Here is a 21,807-nt window from a genome sequence, read left to right on the forward strand (position 1 = left end):
CTGCCAAAACAACTACTGACTATCTCTCTCGCATGTGAATGCGACAGTTCAGATTATTCCAGGTCCCCAAAGCTAAAGGAATGGCTGGGGAGGCAGGTATTAGTAATTTTTTAATGTATATTGTTTTCCTAAAAACACTGTTATACTGCTAATCTCTAAATTACATGAGCAGCGCCACCTTGTGGCATACTGCCCTAAGTGTGGTCTTGACAATTGGGTGCCGGTGCCGAGCACCGGAAACCAATTAAGTGCACTGTTCTGGGCAGATAAGTATGTGTTCTTATTTGTGTTTTACAATTTGTGAATTAAGTTTTAGGATATGTATCATTATTGTTCTGTTTTTCTATGCATGAATGAAAATCTAATATATTGATTTATTGCTATAGATATTTTGTTTTAGGACGTTATTAAAACTATGTTTAGCACTGCTTTGGCTAGTAGTGCCTAACTTGTATGTTTATACCATCTTATAACTATTTTTTTTTAAGTGGTAACAATGGTAGTTTAAAGTAATCTCTTTTATAAGCAGTTAATCGGGCTCGGAGGTCTCGAGGACAGTGGTGGTTTAAGAGCACATCTCACGCTTGCAGCTGTACATTGAAGGAAGGGCAATTTCACCGAATTGGCTTCTGTGTAGTCTTACAGCGGGTCCATCTTTGTTGAGGGCACGCACCACGTTTTAGGCTGTTTCTAAAGGAAATTGGTCTTATTGCTCGCATGCAGGTTTTCGGAATTCAGTTTTCTTGTGAGCGGTGTATGTAAAGCTGGTTTACCAAGAAGGAATAAATCATAAAGTCGAAGTTTCAATTTTTGGAAAAGAGCATTTACCCTAGATATTTATTTAGGAACGAAGTTTAAAGTTCATATTATCTTGTTTAAAGGGAAGGTAAACATTTGGATCAGTTTCTGAAGGAAATGTAACAGAGTGCCATTTAAGTTTTTGAAGATTATTTTAGTAGTTTTTGGTAAAGAGTGATTAGATTTGTGAATATTAGAGATCTTATTGGCCAGTATAGTACTTTTTGCTCAGAGAACAGTTATTTTGTTTTTTCTTTAAATAGATTTTAAGTTAAGTTTGCTAATATTGGTTTACTAAGTTTAGTTTAAACATGACTGAGCAAGTGGATGGTCAGTCTAGTCAGGGAGTCAGTGTGAAGGGGTTAATAACAAGAGTTGAGAGAGTTGCTACAGGAGTCAGTGAGGAAGGCATTGAAAGAGAGAAGAAGTCCCATTGAGGAGGACGAATATTTTTCTATATCAGAAGGCGAGGACAGAGTTGTTAGAGGTCCAGGGAGAAAATGCTTTAGAAAAAGGAAACATGTGGAAGTTTCACATGAAGAGAGAAGAGTCCCAAGTGGCTCACATAGATTTTGTGTCCGAAGCGACATTAAAAATGGGCAGAATAATTCTGAGTATAATGAGGATGTAGATGAGTACATCTTGGACTTGGAGAACAAGGATTCCTGGATGAGTAATCTAAAGGAAGAGAAGCAAATAAGAAATCTCTTGTGGACCCTCTTGGGCAAAAGTTGTTTGATCCCAAGGAGATTATGCATCATCGTGGATCGGATTGGTGGCCACTAGCTCGTGTGAAAAATTATATTAAGAAAATCATTAGGAAGCCATTAGAGAAAGAGGAACACAGTCTTATGAGAGCGGAATGTTCTCGTCCTGTCAGTGGTGAGAAGGAGACTAACTCCTAATCTGGACCCTGAACAAATTACGTACCTTCAGAAATTGGGATGAGAACTTCGCAAAGGTTTGGAATGCTTCATTAAGCAACATCGCAAAGGTTTGGAACGCTTTCCTTAAGCAATGTGAGGATAAGTTGCTGGATGTATTAGGTCCTCTGGCTAGAACGTTTGATATGTGTTACGGGAACTGACTTGGATATACATTTGCATAGAGGTTGGCTCCAGTGAGAAATTTGCTTTTTCAGCACTCTTAATGCTGGGTTGATTTCTGAGCATCAGAAGGCTGTACTCCTTTGAAAAAACCCAAGGTTTGGTGAGTTAGCCAGAAAGGAGCCGAGTGAGGAGGCAAAAGGGTTACTTTGTAGAAGGAATGGTCAAGGAACTGGTAAAGTATGTTCAGACCTTCACGGCTCTAGATAAGTTGCATTATTCAATGTGTACATTTTTTTCAGGAACGAGTAATTTATATGGCAGGGCTTGGAGGAGAGGGCATCCTCTCCGCCAAAGTTTGTATAAGTCCCAATATGCAGGGAGAGAGGCGTATAGAGAATCCAAGGATCATACACTGGGGGGTTTTACCCTCAACGAGGAAGAGCGTCCTGAGCTAGAACAACAAGGAGCAGAGGGTAGTCTTCCACCTCGGGAACAGGTGAGTATGAACAGTATTTATGCATTTATCCACATAAAGGTGGTGGGGAGGTTGAGATTCCATGTGGAGAGGTGGGAACAGATCGCACGCGATGTGTGGGTTTTAGCCACAGTTACAGGATATCTCTTAGAGTTCAGTTCAAGCCCACTGCAAGCTCAAGAACTAAAAAATCTTTGCTTCAGCAAACCGTTACAGGATGTAGAGGGATGCAAAATAAATTCTATTTTGGAAAAAACGTGTAATAAAGAGAGTGAACAATGAGAAGGTAGGATTTGTAAGCACACTATTTGTTGTAGAGGAAAAGGGCGAAGGATGGCGTCCAGTAATAAATGTAAGAAAATTTACATTTTTGTGACTTACAGACACTTCAAAATGAAGGGGATTCTTCTTTTCAGAGATTTGTTGTAGAAAAAGATTGGTTAATTAGGATGGATCTAAAGGATGCCTATTTTACCATTCCAATGCCAAGCAAAGTCAGCAGTGTTTACAGTTCAGAAGGATGGACAGTTATTTCAATTTCTGTGCCTTCCGCTTGGTTTGTCCTCAGCTCCTTGGTGCTTTACAAAGGTTATGAGGGCTGTTGTAGGTTGTTTTGAGAGAGAGAAGAGTTTGTCAGATAATTTATCTAGATGACATTTTGTTAATAAATCAGCCTTTGTCTGTTTTGATGACTCAGATGGGCTCGCTAAAGGAGCTTTTAGAGTCCCTGGGGTTTGTAGTTAATCTGGAAAAGTCGATTTTGGAACCCGCTCAGAGTCTAGAGTTTCTGGGTTTTGTTGTAGATACTGTCAATGGGCAGCTTTTGTTGCCAGAAGAGAAAATTGTGAAGATAAGAAAGGAGGTGAGGATGGTTCTGAGGAGATATTTGGTCAAATTGAGAGATACAGCCAGGATATGTCTTTTATAATCTTCAATTCAAGCAGTGTTCCCAGGTCCACTACATCACAGGGCCTTGCAACGTCTGAAAACTTTGGTAGTATCCAAATCTCTATGGTATGGGGACATGGTGAAGATATCAAAGGAGGCTAGGAAGGTACCTAGTGAATTTAGTTGCTTGGAACAGACAAGATATTTTTGGAATGCAACCAGGGCTCGTATTAGAGACAAATGCAAGCTAATTTGGATGGGGAGCCATGTGTTCGGCCCAGGAGACTGGTGGTGTTTGGAAGAACAGAAAAATCCTATAAATTGTTTGGAAAAGGCAGAAATGTTTGTGTTGCAAAGTTTCAGATCTCAGTTCCAGGGAGCATCAGTATTGTTAAAGATTGACAATATTACAGCAATTACTTATATTAACAGACTAGGGGGAAGAAGGTCAAAGAGGTTGGCAGATTTGGCAAAGGAGATGTGGGAGTTCTGCCTGGAGCATAAGATTGGGTGAAGGCCCAGTATTTACCTGAGAAAGAGAACTGGATAGCAGATTTGAACTCCAGAAATCTAACAGATTTCAGCAATTGGAAATAGGTTATTTCATGAGGCTGCAGGAGTGCTCGGGACCGTTGAAGGTAGATCTGTTTGCCTCCATTTGACACCTCAGTTGGAGAATTATTTAATTTGGGGGCTGGATCCGGGAGCTCTGGCAGTAGATGCGTTTACCCAGAATTAGTCATTAGAGAGGGGTTATGCATTCCTTCCTTTTGCAATGATACAGAGAGTGTTGGTTCAAGGGAGGAAGCAGAGATGTCAGTTGGTATTGGTACTTTTATTCAAGAGGGGGGAGAAAAGCAGGCTAGGGTCCTCTCACCTTCAAAATATAATCTAATGTCAATCAAGGAGGGAGTGAACCTTACCAGTCTACAGACCAGAGTCTCAAAGAAATTGTCTTGGATACCCTCAACTGCATTGTCACCTCCAACAGTGTATGTTATCTCCGTTGGGGTGATGTAGGTGATAGTGTAATCGGATCTCTTCACTTTAGCATTCGGATCTCCAAGTGAATCAATCCTCCACCAGGTTGGAGATTGTCTGGGTGTAAAAAAATTGTGGAACTTGAATAAGAGTCTAGAGTGAGTGAAAATAAAAGTCATGGGGTGGATCAGTTATTGATTTCTTATGTGAAACCATATCATGGTGTCAAGGCTGCTACGATTGCGATATAGGTGAAGTCAGTCATGAAAGAGGCTGGTGTGAACCTCATTCTGTTAAAGGTGCAATGGTTAGCAAGGCATATAGGTGTGGCTGGTGTTCTTCTTCAAAGAGCCCTTGGAGGCAGCTTTCGACAACTTTAAGAACTGTCTGGTCAACATTTCGTTCCGAATGACAGATTGCTGCTTGAAATTAAACACCACAAAACGGACATATTGTTTTTTAACCAACCCTCTCCCCCGATCGCTGATCTCTGGTGGCCGTCGGAGCTTGACCCACCACCAATTCCAGTTGACTCGGCAAGGAATCTCGGCTTCAAATTTGACACACACATCTCTTGTAAAGCCCAGATATGCCAAGTCTCTTCGGCTTGTTTTTGGAAATTAAAAGCTTTGTAAAGATTCTTGCATCTCTTACCTATGGACTGTAGGAAGACTGTAGTCCACGCTTTAGTCAAATCAAAGTTGGACTATGCCAATAGCCTATACTTGGGTCTTCCTGCCTATCTGACGTAGAGACTTCAAGTTATAAAGAATGCTGCGGCTAGACTCATTGGAAATTTGCCGTTTCATCATCACATCTCTCCCCACCTGCGGAGCCTTCACTGGATGCTTGTCCAAAGGAGGATAGAGTTTGAGGCGCTCACCATTGCCTATAGAGCGTCCAAGGACAGGGGCCCTGCGTACCTGAAACGTAGACTCCAAAAATACCACCAGACTAGGTCCTTGAGATCCAATCATCAGCAACTTCTCAGGATCCCCCGTTTTTCTAAAGCCAGGATTGGTGGAAGAGCTTTCTCAGTGAGAACTGCGTAGTTGTGGAACTCCATGCCTGACCACCTTCGAAAGGCAGAGACTGAACAATTATTTCAGAAAGCACTGAAGACCTGGCTGTTCACCTGCTCGTAGTCCTCCTATCTCTTCCCTCACAGTCTGCAGGACCCGCTTCAGCGACGTGACACCTCCGTTGGAGGTAGCAGTGCGCTTTGATTGATTGGTTGGAGGTAGATTGGAAGAAATTTTGAAGGTGGCTGATTGCAGTAATGCTGAGGTGTTCAGGAAAGTTTTATTTCAGACCAATAAAACATGTTTCAAACAAAGTGTCACAAACCTATGAACATGCATAATGCTAGCCTCCTGGCTTGCCATAAAATGTCGATTCTCAGAGTTTTACTGCATACAGAATCGTGATTTTATTAAAGACATGAAAGCTAGTATTATAAGGTGTGGAGGGATATTGATATGTTATAATAATTCTAAGCTGTTTAAGAATGTGTTGTCATTAGGTAGCATTTGGTACTGGTTTTAAGGATATATGCTTCTAAAAATGAGGATGTATCAGTGATGTTTTTGTTACATTTTTCTTACAGAGAATTTGAGTTCAAGTTCGGAATAAAGGGTAAAGAAGACCTGATGGAAAGCATCAGAACAAAAGAGGAAGAAGATGGCTGACAGGAGGCTTTTACTGGACTGTAGAGTTCTATGCTATTATTTGGTTGTTAGTGTTCTATTTGAGATTATTTAAAGATGCTGCTTGGAAGTGGCAAATAAAGGTTTTATGCATAATACTTGCCTCCTTGTCTTTTATAAAAAACACAATTCTCCATGCAGTAAACCTCTGAGAATCAACATTCTAGCTTAAGAATGCTCTGGAAGAATAACTCTCAAGATGGTGTCCCCGAACATGGAAGGCCTCACCCAGGCCTCTTTCTACACAATTGCACTTGCACCAGTAGCCCTGGATGCTTGGAGCAGATGGAGGTACTGACTGTGCCCCGTCCAGTGTGGTGGCCCTTTTGAGGACAAACGCCTTTGAATGCACATGAAGGGAAGGATGTCCATGAGACAACTTCTCAGGTCATGAGTGGGAAGACTGACTATATTTCTTCTATCTGTCTTTAATTAAAGGGATCAGTGCCCCGAGACTTGTCTTTAATTTGAGGCCTCCAATTTTATTAAACAGTTTCCCCCTTGGATTTTAATAACCATTTCAAAACAGATCTGCTTTAAAATGTGGAAATTAGGAGACTGCAGAAAAATAGATGGAAAAGAGAGAGAAAAATTAAATGTCTTAAAGATAGACACAAAAGTTGGATGACTCGAGACGCCAGGTTGCTGCCTAACTTTGCAAAAAGTCTCAGTGTGAGGACAGGGCAAGACAGAATGGCTCAAAAACAAAAAACTAATATTTTTCCATAAGCATTTTTACTTCTGGAAATCGAAGTAAAAGTCACACCTAAGCCTGGAGTAAGACACGGCCACTCACTGAAAACGTTTTAAAGATAAAAAACGGATACTAAAGTATAAATCAATTCTGAAAACAGGAGTCAAACACATCTATTCCAAGAAAGAGCTTGTGGAAAGGGCCCACAACCTCCAATGAAATGTCCAAATGAATCCTGTTTAGAGATGAGGGAGATCCAAGCTGGGATTTCAAGTCTTACTCCAAGACCCACTGTGTTGAAGTAACACTAGACATTGCGGCCCAACTCGAATACTCATTTCAGGGAGTCTGATTCTCTCCCTATTGTTGCTGAGACTTTGCCACTAAGCGCGAACGTTTTTGTAAGTGCGTGTCTGTTGGGATGCACACACTTTAGCACCTTTGTGAACATAGCCAAAGGATCTAGTTATCTCAATATGTGACAGCAAGTGTATCTGGCACAGTAGCCCCAGGACCACCAGAGGGTGTGGCTAAAATGTAACACTGGTCTGAGGAGGTGAAGTGAATTTCTATTTCAGTAAACCCTGCAAAAGTGGATTGTTTAATTCACGTCACATGTTATTTCCTCAGAGCTGAATTGTAAATTACTTCTCTCAGTGATTTCAGAGATGTTAGCATATTTTGAGAGCACAAGTTTGATCAATAAAAATTGGGTCAATGAGTCTGTGTTTTGACAAAGGCACATTTGACTCAGATTACGGAAGTCACTAGAATGTACACAATAGTTAAATATACATACGTTCTGTTATTTTGAAAAATCAGTTATTAAATAGATTGTGTTATACACCAAAACCTATGGTAAGTTCAATTTTTCTTGTAACTGAATATATGTCAAAAGTTATAGTTATGGGTGATATTAGTGCCTTTTGCTCCCACAGAACCTAAACGTTACTTGACAGAGGCACTAAACTGTAATTTACGGTAATATGAGAAGAGGACTTATACAGGTATCATTCTGATATTACCCATTGCACGGCACAGCATTATTTACATATCCTTCCTCAAGATCCTGTAACCTTGAGAGCAACCCGTCATCAGCATACTATTGAAACAATTGAGAGAAGGGAGGAGGCAGTAGAACAGCACAAATCTCCAGATGATATCTATGTGGCACAGACATTTCTTTGTGGGATGCAAAAAGCCAAGTAGGAGATCATTGAACTAGGAGCTGAAACCATGGTGCCTGCTAAGATGACATCAGATGGAAAGGTATTGTGCCTCCAAGGGCGTAGCTTAGTCCGTAAGGTTCGGGGGGTATGAATCACAAATTTACCAACCAAAAAGCACCCCCCACCCTGCCGAAGCTACGCCCCTGTGTGCCTCTTTACTGCTCCTTCCTTGACAAAGGGATTCCTCTAAATGCATCGTCTATGGTAGATTGCCAATGGTTTGCTTGATCTTTTGATTGGATAATGCAAATGAAGCTAATCCTGCCCCATGAAAAGTGTCCTAAGATTGAGCAATTTACTTATCTATTCTGGAGTCAACACGCTAGCAATAAACATGCAGTGTTTCAGCCGCTATAAACAGAAGAGTTTTCAAGAACATAGCCCTGGCTAATGACAGTGGGTTCATTAAGCCAAACATTTTTTCAGTTTAGCAGTGTTTCAAATGGGAAACTCCACCAGCTGAGATTTTCTTCGACCTTTTACCATACAGCAAAATACTTGTTGTTTGTCATTTTCGTAGAAAAACAAATGGGTTGAATACTAGTTCTGGGAAACGATTTCACCTAAACAGTCTAATCAAAATGTTCAAGTGAAGGGCATTTACCATTTGGTAGAAATCAATTCATACAATTGCTTTTAGACTATTTGTAAGATATGTCATTTATATTGAAAAAGGCCCATTTCCACTGGTTTCTGTACAACGGTTGCTTACATTGATTTTGCCGTCTCTACCCTTCCATTCCCATGTCCTTTCACTGCATGATGCGTTTCACTTGCTTTTCAAAATGTCACTCAGGAGGTTATTTCACGGCTCCAATCCCTCTTTCCAGTGCTTTTTTCCTCCTACATTCATTTTCCCTCCCTCCGTTCTTATTGTGTTCTTGCTGTCCTTTGGAAATCATTTTGAATTGCCTGTTTCCTTTTCAGAAATTGTTGAGTTTAACTGTTGCTGCGTAATGTATTGATTAATCAATGTAATAGTTCTTTGCATCTCCTTTTTGTCGCTTCAGAGCACGCTAGTGTGTAGCTCAGTGCTTTTCCAAACTTTACATGTTGGTGACACTTTTTAGACGTGCATCATTTTGCGACATGGTAATTGAGTTTTACTAGCAAAATATATGATTTATAAAATATAATAACATACATACATTTCCAAGACTGCTGTAATTTAGGGGTCCCAATATGTAATTATGTGCAAGAATTAAAACAAACGTTTCAAAGATTCAGCATTGCTTGGTTTGACTTTGTGGAAGGTTCCTCCATGACTGGTCCATTGAATTACATTTTAAATTGCAATTTTTATGAGTGCCTTAACAATGCTGTGACCAGCTCAGATTTCCAAGCTCTGAGGGTGATAAGAATTTTTGCAATGTTCCCACCGCACTTCTAAAAGTAAATGAAATCAGTTGTGATTTCTGTCTTCAAAACTGTGTAAAGGACTGTGATGAGGGTCATTGGGAACATTTTGAGTTCCTTTTAGGTGTCAGATTGTAGCATTTCCCAGATGGTTTTGGATATAGGAGTTAAAGGATACATGATTGTCCTCCGGGACCTGTTCTCAGGAGATGACTAGTCAGGCCTGACTTGTACAATAAGAGCTCATCGTAACAAGACGGGATTTGTGGCCCGGAAAAGTGTTTGTGCTGACTGGTTCATTGGAGTTCACTGATAGCAGATCCAGGATCTTTCAACTTCTGCACAACACAGACATTGTAGAGTTAAAATTGATAATTGTGAGGAGTGGCCTGACATTTGGCCAGGGTGGTTTCATCTGGATTTCTGCACCTGATCAGTACTAATATTTGCCTGTTTGGCATTGGGTCAGGATGAAAACATGCTAAAGGGACAGGGTGTAGGGTCAAAAGGCAGGCTGGGCTCTAGTGTAAGGGCTCTGGTGCCTAGGGCTCTAGTGTGAGGGGCACTATTGCCCTTTGTATAACAGGGCGGTTGTTCTGAGTGGGGAAGTTGGGAGAAACTCTAGCCTGGGTGAATAGTGGCATGAGAGTAGATCATCTCTGCAAGTACTGTAGGTGTCAGCTGATCTGCCCCTTGGGGAGTCCACTGGTACCACCCGGGAGAAACGTATTCCACTTGTAGCAAGAGTTTAGATCTTTTAATCAAATCCCTTCTGCCACTACCTTTCAGACCATATTTTTCTTAACAGGAAGGAAAATGAAGAAGAAAAAATCCATATTGAGTTCCCCAATCTCTATGGTACGTGAATCTCAGAGAAATGAAGAGATATGTAAGACTTATGAGCTTTGTTAGCTTTGTCCGGCTAACAAAATATGAGTAATAGAACATTTTTAGAAATGTGTAGTTAGACAACATCTGAAATACCCCTGTTTTGTAAAAGCAAAAATATAATCGCCTGTTGTTTAATCATGTACATTTGTAATCAGAGAGCCCACAAATAACTGTGTTGAATCTTAAACCATCATAGAACTTAAATGTTATCTTTCACCAAAATTGAGGCCACAAACATGTACATATATGGAAAATGATTTTATGGTGATATGATTACCTTTCATACAGTGGTCTTAACACTGCCCTTCCACACAGTTGAAAAAGAAGCATCTTCAATTTTGTTATTGACATTAGAAACAATGCGTGTGGTTGTTTGCATCCATGTGGGTCCAAAAATCAATTCTATTTGTTCCAAGTTGTGATATCTTCTATTGGACCAAGAACACCAAGATTACATTTAAATGCTCTTTAATTATTTTTTTTTCTTGTAAGCCCAATAAAAGGTGTCAAACTCCATAAATGTATGATTTGCACGTTTAAAGTTAATAAATGTACTGTCATCTGAGCAGGCGACCCCTGTATATTTCAAAGGAGGTTTCACATCACTCACTGCCATCCATGGTAGATGATGTATGTGATTCAACAAGTGACAGTCTGTTACGTGACAGTAGACTGCGGAAGGTAGTGTTGAAGACATCTGTATGAGTATATGGACTAACATGCTTATCAATGGTAAATCTTGCAAGCTATAATCACATATTCCTCCTTTGCAGCGATGAGTACTAGAAAGCCACCAACAACCAACAATGAGCTTCTGAGAGATGGGTGGAAGATGTACACAAATACAGGACTGCACACCAAGTCATGTCCACAGGCATGGTCCCACCACAAGCACATGGATTGACTTGCCCTTACCTTTTTCTGACAGATAGCAGAAATTTCAGCTGTAAGGGGAAGGCACATAAAAACATCAAACATACCACTACTACCCACCTCTCCAGGCAAGGACAGCTACTGAACGTATGGAATTCTCTAGGTGCAATATTATCTATAATTAGCTAGGTGGCCACACTTCCCCCCTCTGTAAAACTGCTCATTTCAATTCTGACTAGCTCTTTAATCTTATCTAAAAATATAATTTCTGCATGAATTCAGAATTTTGTGGTCATTTCTGTTTTGCAATAAAATACTGTAGTAATTAGCTATCATTCATATCAGCATAATGTAACATATTTCCACCTCAGTCAGGTAATCTTACTGTTTTACTTTGAGGCATAAAAGGGTGATGGGTACACCCCTGTGGGCTACATTTTGAAGAATAAAAATATTATTTACATAAAACTTGCAACTGTGGCTACAATTAAAGATTGAAGGCCCGATTCACAAGAAGGCCCGATTCACAACGGTAAAATGGGACGAAAGTCTAACTTTCGGTATTAACAAAGGGCATTTACTACTCGTAAATGCCCTTTGTGAATACCGAAAGTTGTAACATTCAACTTTTGGTATTCACAAAGAGCATTTATCTTTACAACTAGTAAATGCCCTTTGTGAATACAAAAAGTCATAAATTTAGACTTTCGCCTCAGTTTACCTTTGTGAATCGGGCCCTAAAATTAGATATTTGCACTAACAAAAGATTTGGCCCTATGTCCAAAATTATGGGCCTAAACTTCAAGATGTATCTTTAACATATAAAGGAAAATACCTTTTCTGTGTTTTCTAAATTCCAAAATATAGACAAGATTCTAGGGAAATAGTGGTGTATTGAGATCAGCTAATTTCACCAGGGAATGGAAATTTAGCTCAAATTTAGCTACTTCTAATCATCCAAATTGAGTGCAATAAAACCAAGGTCCTGATTAACTAAAATAGGCATAACGTACAATTCCTATTAATTGTGTTTGCATCTGTTCTTATTTCACTTTGGTTGTGGCTATTTATTATCCTTCTCTTCCCCCTACTGGTATAAGATAGGTCTGGCTTAAGGACCAGCCGTAATTATAATGGACTGACTAACAATGTAATTGAAACAGTTTTCCTGGCCTTATGTTCATAAATTTCACCTATTCAGGGTTATTTATTTTGACACATTTTAATATTAACATTAGAAATTGTTTCTTCTCTCAGTTAAAATATTTTTCCTAATATGTCTTTTCTTCATCTACCCCACCCCTTTTAAAAACTGAGGGTGCTAGTGCTCCTTCCTTCACTTTCCACAGCAGTGATTTTTGGGTCTCCAAATTGTAACTAAAGTGTGCAGATAGGTGTGAGAAATGCAGTTGCAAATGTTGGAAAATAAATCTAAACGTGTTACTGCTCAGTGAGCGATTACCACAGTTTAAGAGATGTCTCTGACAACAGCTGTGGAGATCCATATAAGTCACTAATAAAAAAAAATTGAAGAGTGCCTAATTGCTTGATTTAGAGTTTGGCGGACAGGTTACTCCATCATAAACATGATGGATAACCTGACTGCCTTATTACAAGAGTATTATATTCTATGGCACTTGTAATAGGGTGGAAAGAATATCCGTCACATTTCTGACGGTGTAACCATCACCGAAACCCTAAATCAAGCCCTAAGTTGCACACATGTAAGTTAACTTATGCATCCTTATTTTCACTGATTTACACCAGTTTTTTTTAACTTGGTGTCAGTTACTTTCATTTACAAATGTAAGTCCATCATAAATCAGAAATACGTAAATACTGGAATCATATGTGTTAATCTAGTTTCCATTGCAAAAGGAACAAAATAGTGCAATATTGATGTATTTTGTTTATTTGTAATGATGCAAAATCAATGCAAAACATGTAATTTGGTCCTATTGCACTTACTTTGAAGTCCAAATGGACACCAGTCTGTGATTATTATCTCCCTTCCACATTTGGGCAGAATGGCATGGACTTGGTTCCATCCCCTCTAAGTACATCCTCCAATGGACAATGGGAAATTCCATTTGACAATTATTTACCAATTTGGGCATGGGCATTTTGATTTGATTTTAATTTTTCTAAAGCGCATGAATGGTTTTTAGCTGCTTTCGGAAGGTGAAATATTGGCTTGACTTTTAAGCCCCAAGGGAAGTTTGTTCCGGAGATTGAAGGTGGTATGAACAAAACTTTGGCCGCCCCAAGTAGCTTTCTTAATTCTGGGAATGATTACTGTACTTGATGAGGGAGATCCTAGCAGTTTTTATGCAAGTTCAATCTGAATTTACTTTTGAAATACCCTGGTCCGGTTCCATGTAGAGCTTTGTATGAAAGGCATAATGCTTTGAAGGCAATTCTTTTCTTGACCTTGAGCCAAAGAGCTCCACCAAAGCACCATCTACAGACTGATATTTCAGAATTTCTTGAGCAGGTGACAGGCTGTGTTCTGAAGCATCTGAAGCTTGCTTAGTGGTCTCTGTTTAATACCCAAATATAGGGCATTACAATAGTCTAACCTAGATAAGACTAGGGAGATGACCACAGATTTTTGCAGGTCAGGCGGAATAAAGGCTAATACCTTCCTTAACATTCTCATAATGAAAAAACACAAAGATGCCAATTTGTTAGCTTGTTCCACAAATGACAATTTGGCGTCAAATATGACCCCTAAAGTCTTTACTTTTGAAACTGGCACAAGGGGGTGTCCGAGGGTCTGAGGCTATAAGGATTGATTCCAAAAGGTCATGTCCTTAAGAATAACTTCTGTTTTTTGGGAATTTAACTTTAGGCAGTTGCCTCTCATCCATGGTACAATGGCCTGCATACAGTTGAGTAACTGATCTGCAACTTCTTCAGCATTGCTTGAGATTGACAACACACAATCTGGGTGTCGTCAGCATATGCTTTTGTGGCAAAACAAAAAGAATGGATACTCTTGGCCAAAGGAGCCACATAAATATTAGGTAGCCTAGGGCTGAGGAATGCCCCTAGGGGTACTCTGCTAGGCAGAGTAAAAGATTTTGAAATAAATTCACCAAGGGCCACCCTTTGTTCATGATCTTCCAAGAATGACGAAGAAGTTCAAATGCAGATCCGGTAATCCCAATTTCTGTTAGTTGCTCCATAAGTAACAAATGGCTCACAGTATTGAAGGATGTGGAAAGATCCAGAAGTACCACTGCAGCTTTCCCATCATTATGTGTGATGGACTTGATTACTTCTGAGATTGCAACCAAGGCAGTCTCAGTACTGTGGCCAGACCTGAATCCAACTTGTTACTCTTAAAAAAATATTATTTTCCTCTAAGAATTCTGACAGTGTTTTATTGAGGTTTTTCTCGACCACCTTAGCAGGGAAAGGTGGCCGAGATATAGGTCGGGCATTACTCTTATTGAAGGATCAAGGGAAGGCTTTTTCAGTAGGGGCAGGATTGAGGCTTTTTTTCCATTCACAAGGAGATGATGGATGGAGCGCTGAAACTTTTCAGAAACTCACCCCAGTCACAGATCTGGGTTGAATCCATCATCATTCTTTAGCTCACTCCGCCACCCCAGTTCAGACATGGCCATATGCAAATCAGTCTGACCCTGTGCCTATGGGAACAGTCCAGCCCAAACTGCCCAGACAGGTCTTTCCTGAACCAGAATCAAGCATCCTGGGACCTGTTTTGGGGTAGCACCCCTCATCAGCTAGGCTAGCTTGAAACCAGTGGCAAAGTGAGCAAGGGACCCACGTCCGGGCATAGCCTGCCAAATTAGGGCAGGCAAAGCAAACACAAGGAGATGATGGACGGAGCGCTAAAACTTTTCAGACACTCACCCCCTGTCAAAAATCTAGGTTTAAGCCATCATCATTCTTTAGTTCACTTTGCCACCTCAGTTCAGACCCAGCAATATGCAAGTCAGTCTTGACCCTGTGCCTCATAGGAAGAGTCCAGCCCAAACTGCCAAGCCAGGTCTTCCCTGAACTGGAAACAAGCATCCTGGGACCGGTTTCAGGGTAAGATAGGAGAGACAATGAAGTTTGGAGAAACGGTTGCACTCCTTGGTAATCCGAATTGAATAACGAGGTAATCCTTGTAAAATATTAAATGGTGCTGGTGAGTATCTCCTCCTAATCACTGAGGTGTGAGACAAGAATAGCAGAACGCGTCTTAAAGGGAAAAGACGTCCTCACTGTAGCACTCAAAGTGCGGCGATTCGCATGTGTAATAAAGTTCTGACTCTGTAGTTCAATTATATCATGTTTAATCCATAGTAATTGACGTATGTATGATGCTTCTCATACTTAGTTTGTAAATCTATAAGTGTGGTTCACACAAGAAGATGTTCATGCTTTATTCAAGACATATAGATCTCCCCGATGCATTTCGGGACTGGCCCGAGTCAGAACTTTATTACACATGCGAATCGCCGCACTTTGAGTGCTACAGTGAGGACGTCTTTTCCCTTTAAGACGCGTTCTGCTAAAATAGGAGAGAATCATGGCACGGAGGGATTGTTTCTGTATGTTTTCACATTATTCTCCAGCACCAGTTTGGAGACTTCAGATTTTGCGGGCAACCTACCCCTAAGTAAGAGATTGAGATGAGAGTCCTACTCCAATTGTCTAAGATGCACCTCTCCCTAAAGCAGAAATTTATGAAACATATTTGATCATTTTAATGTAATATATGTATTGGCACAAAATTGTAACTATCCTGAAAATTATTGTCCAGTGCGTTCTAAAAAGAGAGTGCTTCTGAACGTATTTCCTCTTGGCCACGCATAAGGGGTTATCTGATGCCCACAGATCACCAAGATGCCAAGCAGAGGTGTGCGCTGGATGATCTGGCATTTTATTCTTCGTGTCCACAAAGTTTGGCGACTGTTAACAAAAGAAGTACCCTTTTGATGTAAGCTACTGTACACCCTTCAGGAAACCAGCTATATGCCAGGGGAAGCCACATAAAGTAAACACTGCTCGTGGCTAGGAAAGATTGCCCTCACAGTTTACAATGTGTGAAGTGTATTTGCCTTTGAAAACCCTTATCATTATTAAAGGTAAATCAGCAAGCATACAATAAATCAGTCTTGTTTTTCATAAGCGTTAACATTTTGTACATCTGAAAACTCCTGTTGCACAGCTTTGAAAGTGGGCGTAAGTATTTAGCAGATTTTTATTTTTCCACTGCTGCAAATTTTATTTACATTTCAGCCCAGGTGAAATTTCAGGTGATCAGAGTAATTTTCACAATTTCTGGCATTTTGCATTATTTTTCTCCATGTGAAATTCCACAGTTGTGTTATTATGCCATGTGGTGTAATTGGGGGTAATTGAGGTAAAAATCCTATCACGGGAGCACCGCAACAATGCAAACATACAGAACCCGCGTGGCTCTTGTTCGCTGCACATGCTGGTTTTTGTGCCCCTTATGTTTTTTTAAGATCAAAGTGCATCCTTACATTCAACATTGACACGAGGATGCATTTCACACTAATGTAGCATAAACTACCACATTGATGGTTCACTTCATTTTGCTTAATTATCCCGACATTTCACGTAATTACGCAATTGGAAATTACATTAAATTCGCACTCCCTTAATTTCCTCATATGCTGGGCAACAGGCTACTAGCCTTGGAGAGTCTGATTCTGCTTTATGTTTAAATAACGAGACACTTTTATTTCTTATGCACACAAGCATTGTTCTTCACTGTGAAATGAGACTTGCTTGGAAATGTCTTCATCTCAGAGGGTGAACAGAATTTTCGTTGTCAGCAAAACTGTACCTTAAATTGGTACACAAACATATTCAAGTAGTGAATGACAAAAATAATGAAAAAGGACTTGCACACTGTTAAGATGTATTTTCATAATGCTAGTAGCCCAATAAGAGACAACACCCACTTTTAGAAAGAACCCCAGCAGGTCAGTGAGCTAATACATCCTTAAAAACCTCCAATACTCAATGGAAGTAAATTGGCACCTGAAGCTTTAGGTTTAAGAGGATAGCTGTAGAAAATAATTCTTGCCCTTTTCCCCTGATTTATTTTATCGTTGGACCCAAGAGCAGCTGCATCTGCATGTGCACTTGTCTAAAAAGGAAAAATGATTAGATGATTGCATTTGCATATACACAATCAGAAGTCAACTTTATTATGAGCACAAAAGGTGAAAGCTTTGTAAAGGTCAAATCTTAGATGTAAGCCTGCAGGAGATAATCTCCTTTGCTTGCATGGATAACAAAATATAACTCCGCATTATATTCGACTGCACAGATTCAGGCCTGTGTTTAAAATGAAAATGATGACCTTTTTGCAATTAAAAAGCATCACGTTTTATAAGTATAACAAAATAAAGGGAAACATCAAAGGAAACATTGGATTTTGGTTATTGACACTGATGACATAAGTGTTCTTAAAGTTGTCAAACTGCCTGTTTTAACCTAGGTAGTGTGAACAAATGGCCTAATTCCTTTCCTTGGGCATAGCGTCCTATGGCTCAGATATAATTGCCACTATTCACACTTCATCATCACGTTTTGATTTTGCCAACTGAAACTTCAAAAGTGTAGCGCACACAGTGCTGCCAGGCAGCTCAGCCAAACACTTAGGCCACCTCTCCGTGAAATAGAAGTTAGGACATTTGCTCTCTTTGTGAAGAATGAATGCTCGAGTTTCATTAAATAAAGCGCGTCTCAGCATGAGGTAGAAGATAGGTATCCAACAGGGGAATGTTTTTTGTTTAATCCTTTGGAGGCACGAGTGGGCAGCACCTGAGAGTAATTTGGACAGACCTCCAAGAGAAGCTTGGGGTGACTAATGGATGGCTTTATTTGCTGTGGCATTTAGCACGATTGAATTGGTTTGACAGCAAGGCACCTTTGTGAGACAAGAACTGGGTCCCACTATAGTAAATACTAGGAGGAAAACAAAGAACATTATGTTGATTCACTTGGGGTTAACACTAATTATAAATGGGTTCATCTTTTAAAAACTATTACAGAGCACTGAAGGGGAGAGAGCTAACCAACATCATAAGAAGAGCTGATGACTTCCTGATACTCATACATGAAACTCCATCTGCTTTGTCATGGTTTTTAGAGAGTGTCTCCTGCGTTCCCCTGAATCTCTGGACCTGGAAGGCTGCTCAAAGTTCAAAGGAAGATAGCCCTTTGCTGGTCCACAAGGACAAAGCGTTCAAGGCCTTACGAGAATAGCCTACTTGCAGAATGAATTTATTTCAGAAAGCTGGAGAGTTTAGAAGGCCCTGGAGACACAGAAAGGGGCATCTATATTAAAGAAAACTGGAAAGCCAGCTGCAGATGGAAATTGTGCTATGGAATTGACTGAGAGTTGAGAGGAGCCATTTTACACTGTGGACATGTGGCTTAGTGTGAAAGAGGTCTTTCAGGGCCAAGCAGTTTAGAAACATCTGCAGTACCAGGGTAGAAGTTACATAACGTCTTCTAAAATTTTAGATTTCAAACAGTTTTATCTTTGGAGGACTGAAACAAGATTTCAAGTTTAGGTAAAAAGACGCAACCTTGGCAGCTATATTTTCCTGCTTTGCTTCTTTTGGAGCTTTTGACCACAGAGTTTACGATTATCACAGAAAAAGTTCCTAAGTGAAAAGGCAAAACTTCTGAGTGGAATGAACAGCATACCACCACCATGTTTCTCTATTGATGTTCAGCGTCAAAGGGTACCTAAGTCCTGTTCTCCATTGCTCTTGAGCTCAACAACCTGTATCCACACAGGTAAGTGACAACAAACGTGACGTGAAAAGTGAGGGTGATTTTAAAACAAAAACATCGCATTGACAACAATAATGGGAACTTTTCAAGAGTTTACAGAATGTAAGGAGTTCCTGTTGTAGGGGGTCGACAGTGTTTCAATCTCAACTACTCGAGATCATCTTCAGGACATACAATAGGTGAGCAAGCTGAATTGGGTCCGGTCTGGGCCGGCGCAATATGTGAGGAATGAAACAACATCACGAGGGATTAATGTTTCTTAATTCTGCCCGAGGTTATTAATAGAAAGGGGGATAAGCAGGATTAATTGAGAGCCAAGCCGGCGAACAGCTGAGGTTGTTCTATCGGTGGAGCTTTCTATTGGACCTTTTGGCCACACCAGAACCATTGTTTTCCTAAAACATTATACCACCCCAGGTTCACAAATCGGGTTCCTCTTGTTTTTCTTTACTACTAGCTAACTTAACATCTGCATTGAGAAACTCCAAGTTTTCTACAAATTTTACCTAAAAATCTGATGGTTATAAAAACATCAGGACATAAGTCGATTCCAGAACTTTTGAAGTAATGCATAACAAATTAATGTGCATCTCTTGCACTACTTGTGTAATACAAAGTTGTTAAAAAATAATTCTGTAGTTAATAAATCAGATAAACGTCTGCGCTAAGACGAGTATGGATGAAACATATTTTGGACACCATAGGTAGTAGCTGTATTTAGACATAAGCATTTTAAATTAGTAAAATCAATTAAAAAAAAGAAACCCTAGTTCATGAACAACCATTTGTAAAACAAAAAACAATGTGGTATTGTAATATTTGTGTTGCCCATGCAATAAAAAATGAGAACTAGTTTTACCTTAAACATAGTTCTCATTTCACATTTGAAAAAATGAAAGCAAGAGTTCCACTTTCTATAATATGAAGAAACACGTTAATGTTGAGAAAAATCATTGAGTGCCATGTTTTCTCCATTCCATATTATGCACGCAGCAAAGATGGTGCAGGTACCTTTGCCTGTGTTTTTTGCATCAGTGCAAAGTTTTGTGAAAGTTCCAGATGTCGTTCATGATAGCTTCTTTTAAGTTCATGGGCAACATGGTTCTGTAAGAAGCCAATTCCATTTTTACATTTACCAGTAAAACCTTCTAAGATAGATATTATTGCGGTTTCGAAATAATTCCCATGGAATAGTTATGTGTTCAATTGACATTAAGTCAAGTAAAATTTCTCTTGCTTATTTTTATGAAAATTAGGACGCCGTGTCCAAAGTGTCCTAACTTCTTTAAAGAATCTTGTTCCCATCTTAGAATAAATGTCATGGATGTTGAGTTTTAATTAGAAAACCCAGTATGCTGCCCTTTGTTTAAAGGAATAACCTGACAGAAAAAGAAACTTCAGAAAAAAGTCTTCAATGTAAAACATTAGAGATTATCAAGAGAACTACTTGGAAGCCACATACCGTGATACGAAAAATAGTATATACTACACAGATTGCTAGGGCAAAGCAAGTTTATAGAGCAACACAGTTTTCAAATTTGAATTTGACTTTTAGCCACCTTTATTGTCTTTAAACTTACCTTGAGGCAGAAGAACGTCGATCAGCCATTCACTGTGGTCCCTAAAAATCAACAAGGGTACACATTAGTATGCTTTTCAATTCACGTTATTATTTTTTAACTGTATGCTTTGAGTAACAATCATAAGGCTTATTTTTTTATTCTCGCTAGTACACATCAAGAATCATAAAACAATACTTTTGCATGGAGAGATTTTATCCCTCATAGGTCAAAAAATACAGTACTCAAGCTGAAAATACTGGAGCAAGGTTTCTGCTCTAGTACATTGGGCAATGCTGTTAGAATTGCTGGGATACCACATAGCAAAAGGACATTCTCCACAGTACACCTGATGAATGCATAGGACCTTAGTGAGTTGGAGTTTGCCGACCCCTTTGCAAATCTCTGTTATGTGGAGTTTACCACACCTGGTAATCACCGGGAGCCGTAAAGTCTGCACCCATTGTTACATTTTGTAAAGTCAAACCTGCCGGAATTTAACAGCGGAATAGACTATGGAATTCACTGTGACAAAGTGAGCTTCGTAATCTGAGCACCAAAATGCATGTTATTCCCCAAAAACTTCAAATCGGTGCAATTTATCACACCCAATAAATTCCAAACCATGGGAAGTCACATTTTAGAAGGTGCAACAAATAGCACCTTCCCTCCAGGGCACTCATCAGGGCCAGTAGGACATGTCCCAATGGGAGCGTTAGTGAAACTTCAGTGACGGCATTCTAAAAGTCCGAAAACATAATTTGAGAGGAACAATAGATGCAGAGACTAAGAAGAATCTACCATTTTAACGGTTATGTCTTTTTATATCACATATTTATTTTTAATTAGTTAGCTATAAAAAATTCAGACAAGGAACTGTGCAAATTAGTAAAAGAAATACTGAACTATACTCTTTAGTTGTCTACAGTATACAGAAGATAACAATACGTATCTATGTAGCTGAGAATATACAATGTTAGAAAGATAATCCTTTGCATTGTAAAAACCATCTTCTGTATGTAGAAGTGTGTTACTGTTGAAGCAGTTCTCCTCAAGGTTTAGCGGAGAGTGGCCACTTAATGGAATTAGAATGTTTAGGTTTGCTTATCTTTCATGGATAGATTTTTGATAAAAGAAAGAACGATGGCCAGGCTCAGTGTATTATGTGGTTCTTTGGCTGCTACATTTACAGCATAAATATGGATTTACTGAACTTGCCATTCAGATTTTAACAAAAACAAATGTTCCTGATACTCAGCTCAAAATTATACTTCCTGAGAATGTGCCTCATAATGTTCCATAACTTGCATTTTCTGGATGTATAGTGTGGATAACACTGCCACATGAGTTGGTTCTCCTTTGCCACAATACCTAAATATCCTCCACTGGTACTCCCTCTGTGTTTTCTCCAGCAGCCGCTGGTTGGCATGTGGCTGGTTGAGCTCCTCCCCTTGATTTCAGTGAATGGAACCCCAAACAAAACATTTGTTTATCAGTGGGGGATGTGA

General features: G+C 39.6%; 1 protein-coding gene across 1 annotated transcript in view; it reads right to left on the reverse strand.

Annotated features, from left to right (window-relative positions):
* UNC79 (unc-79 subunit of NALCN channel complex) overlaps positions 1 to 21,807 on the reverse strand; it is a 628,882-nt gene that overhangs the window by 491,816 nt on the left and 115,259 nt on the right. The window contains exons 10-11 of the mRNA XM_085626482.1: positions 20,321 to 20,361; positions 10,983 to 11,011 (exon numbers count right to left, since the gene is read on the reverse strand). Of these exons, the coding sequence (XP_085482608.1) occupies positions 10,983 to 11,011; positions 20,321 to 20,361 (70 nt within the window). The remainder of the gene's footprint in view (positions 1 to 10,982; positions 11,012 to 20,320; positions 20,362 to 21,807) is intronic.

Source organism: Triturus cristatus, chromosome 9, assembly GCF_964204655.1.
Source record: "Triturus cristatus chromosome 9, aTriCri1.1, whole genome shotgun sequence".
NCBI classification, from domain to species: Eukaryota; Metazoa; Chordata; class Amphibia; order Caudata; family Salamandridae; genus Triturus; species Triturus cristatus.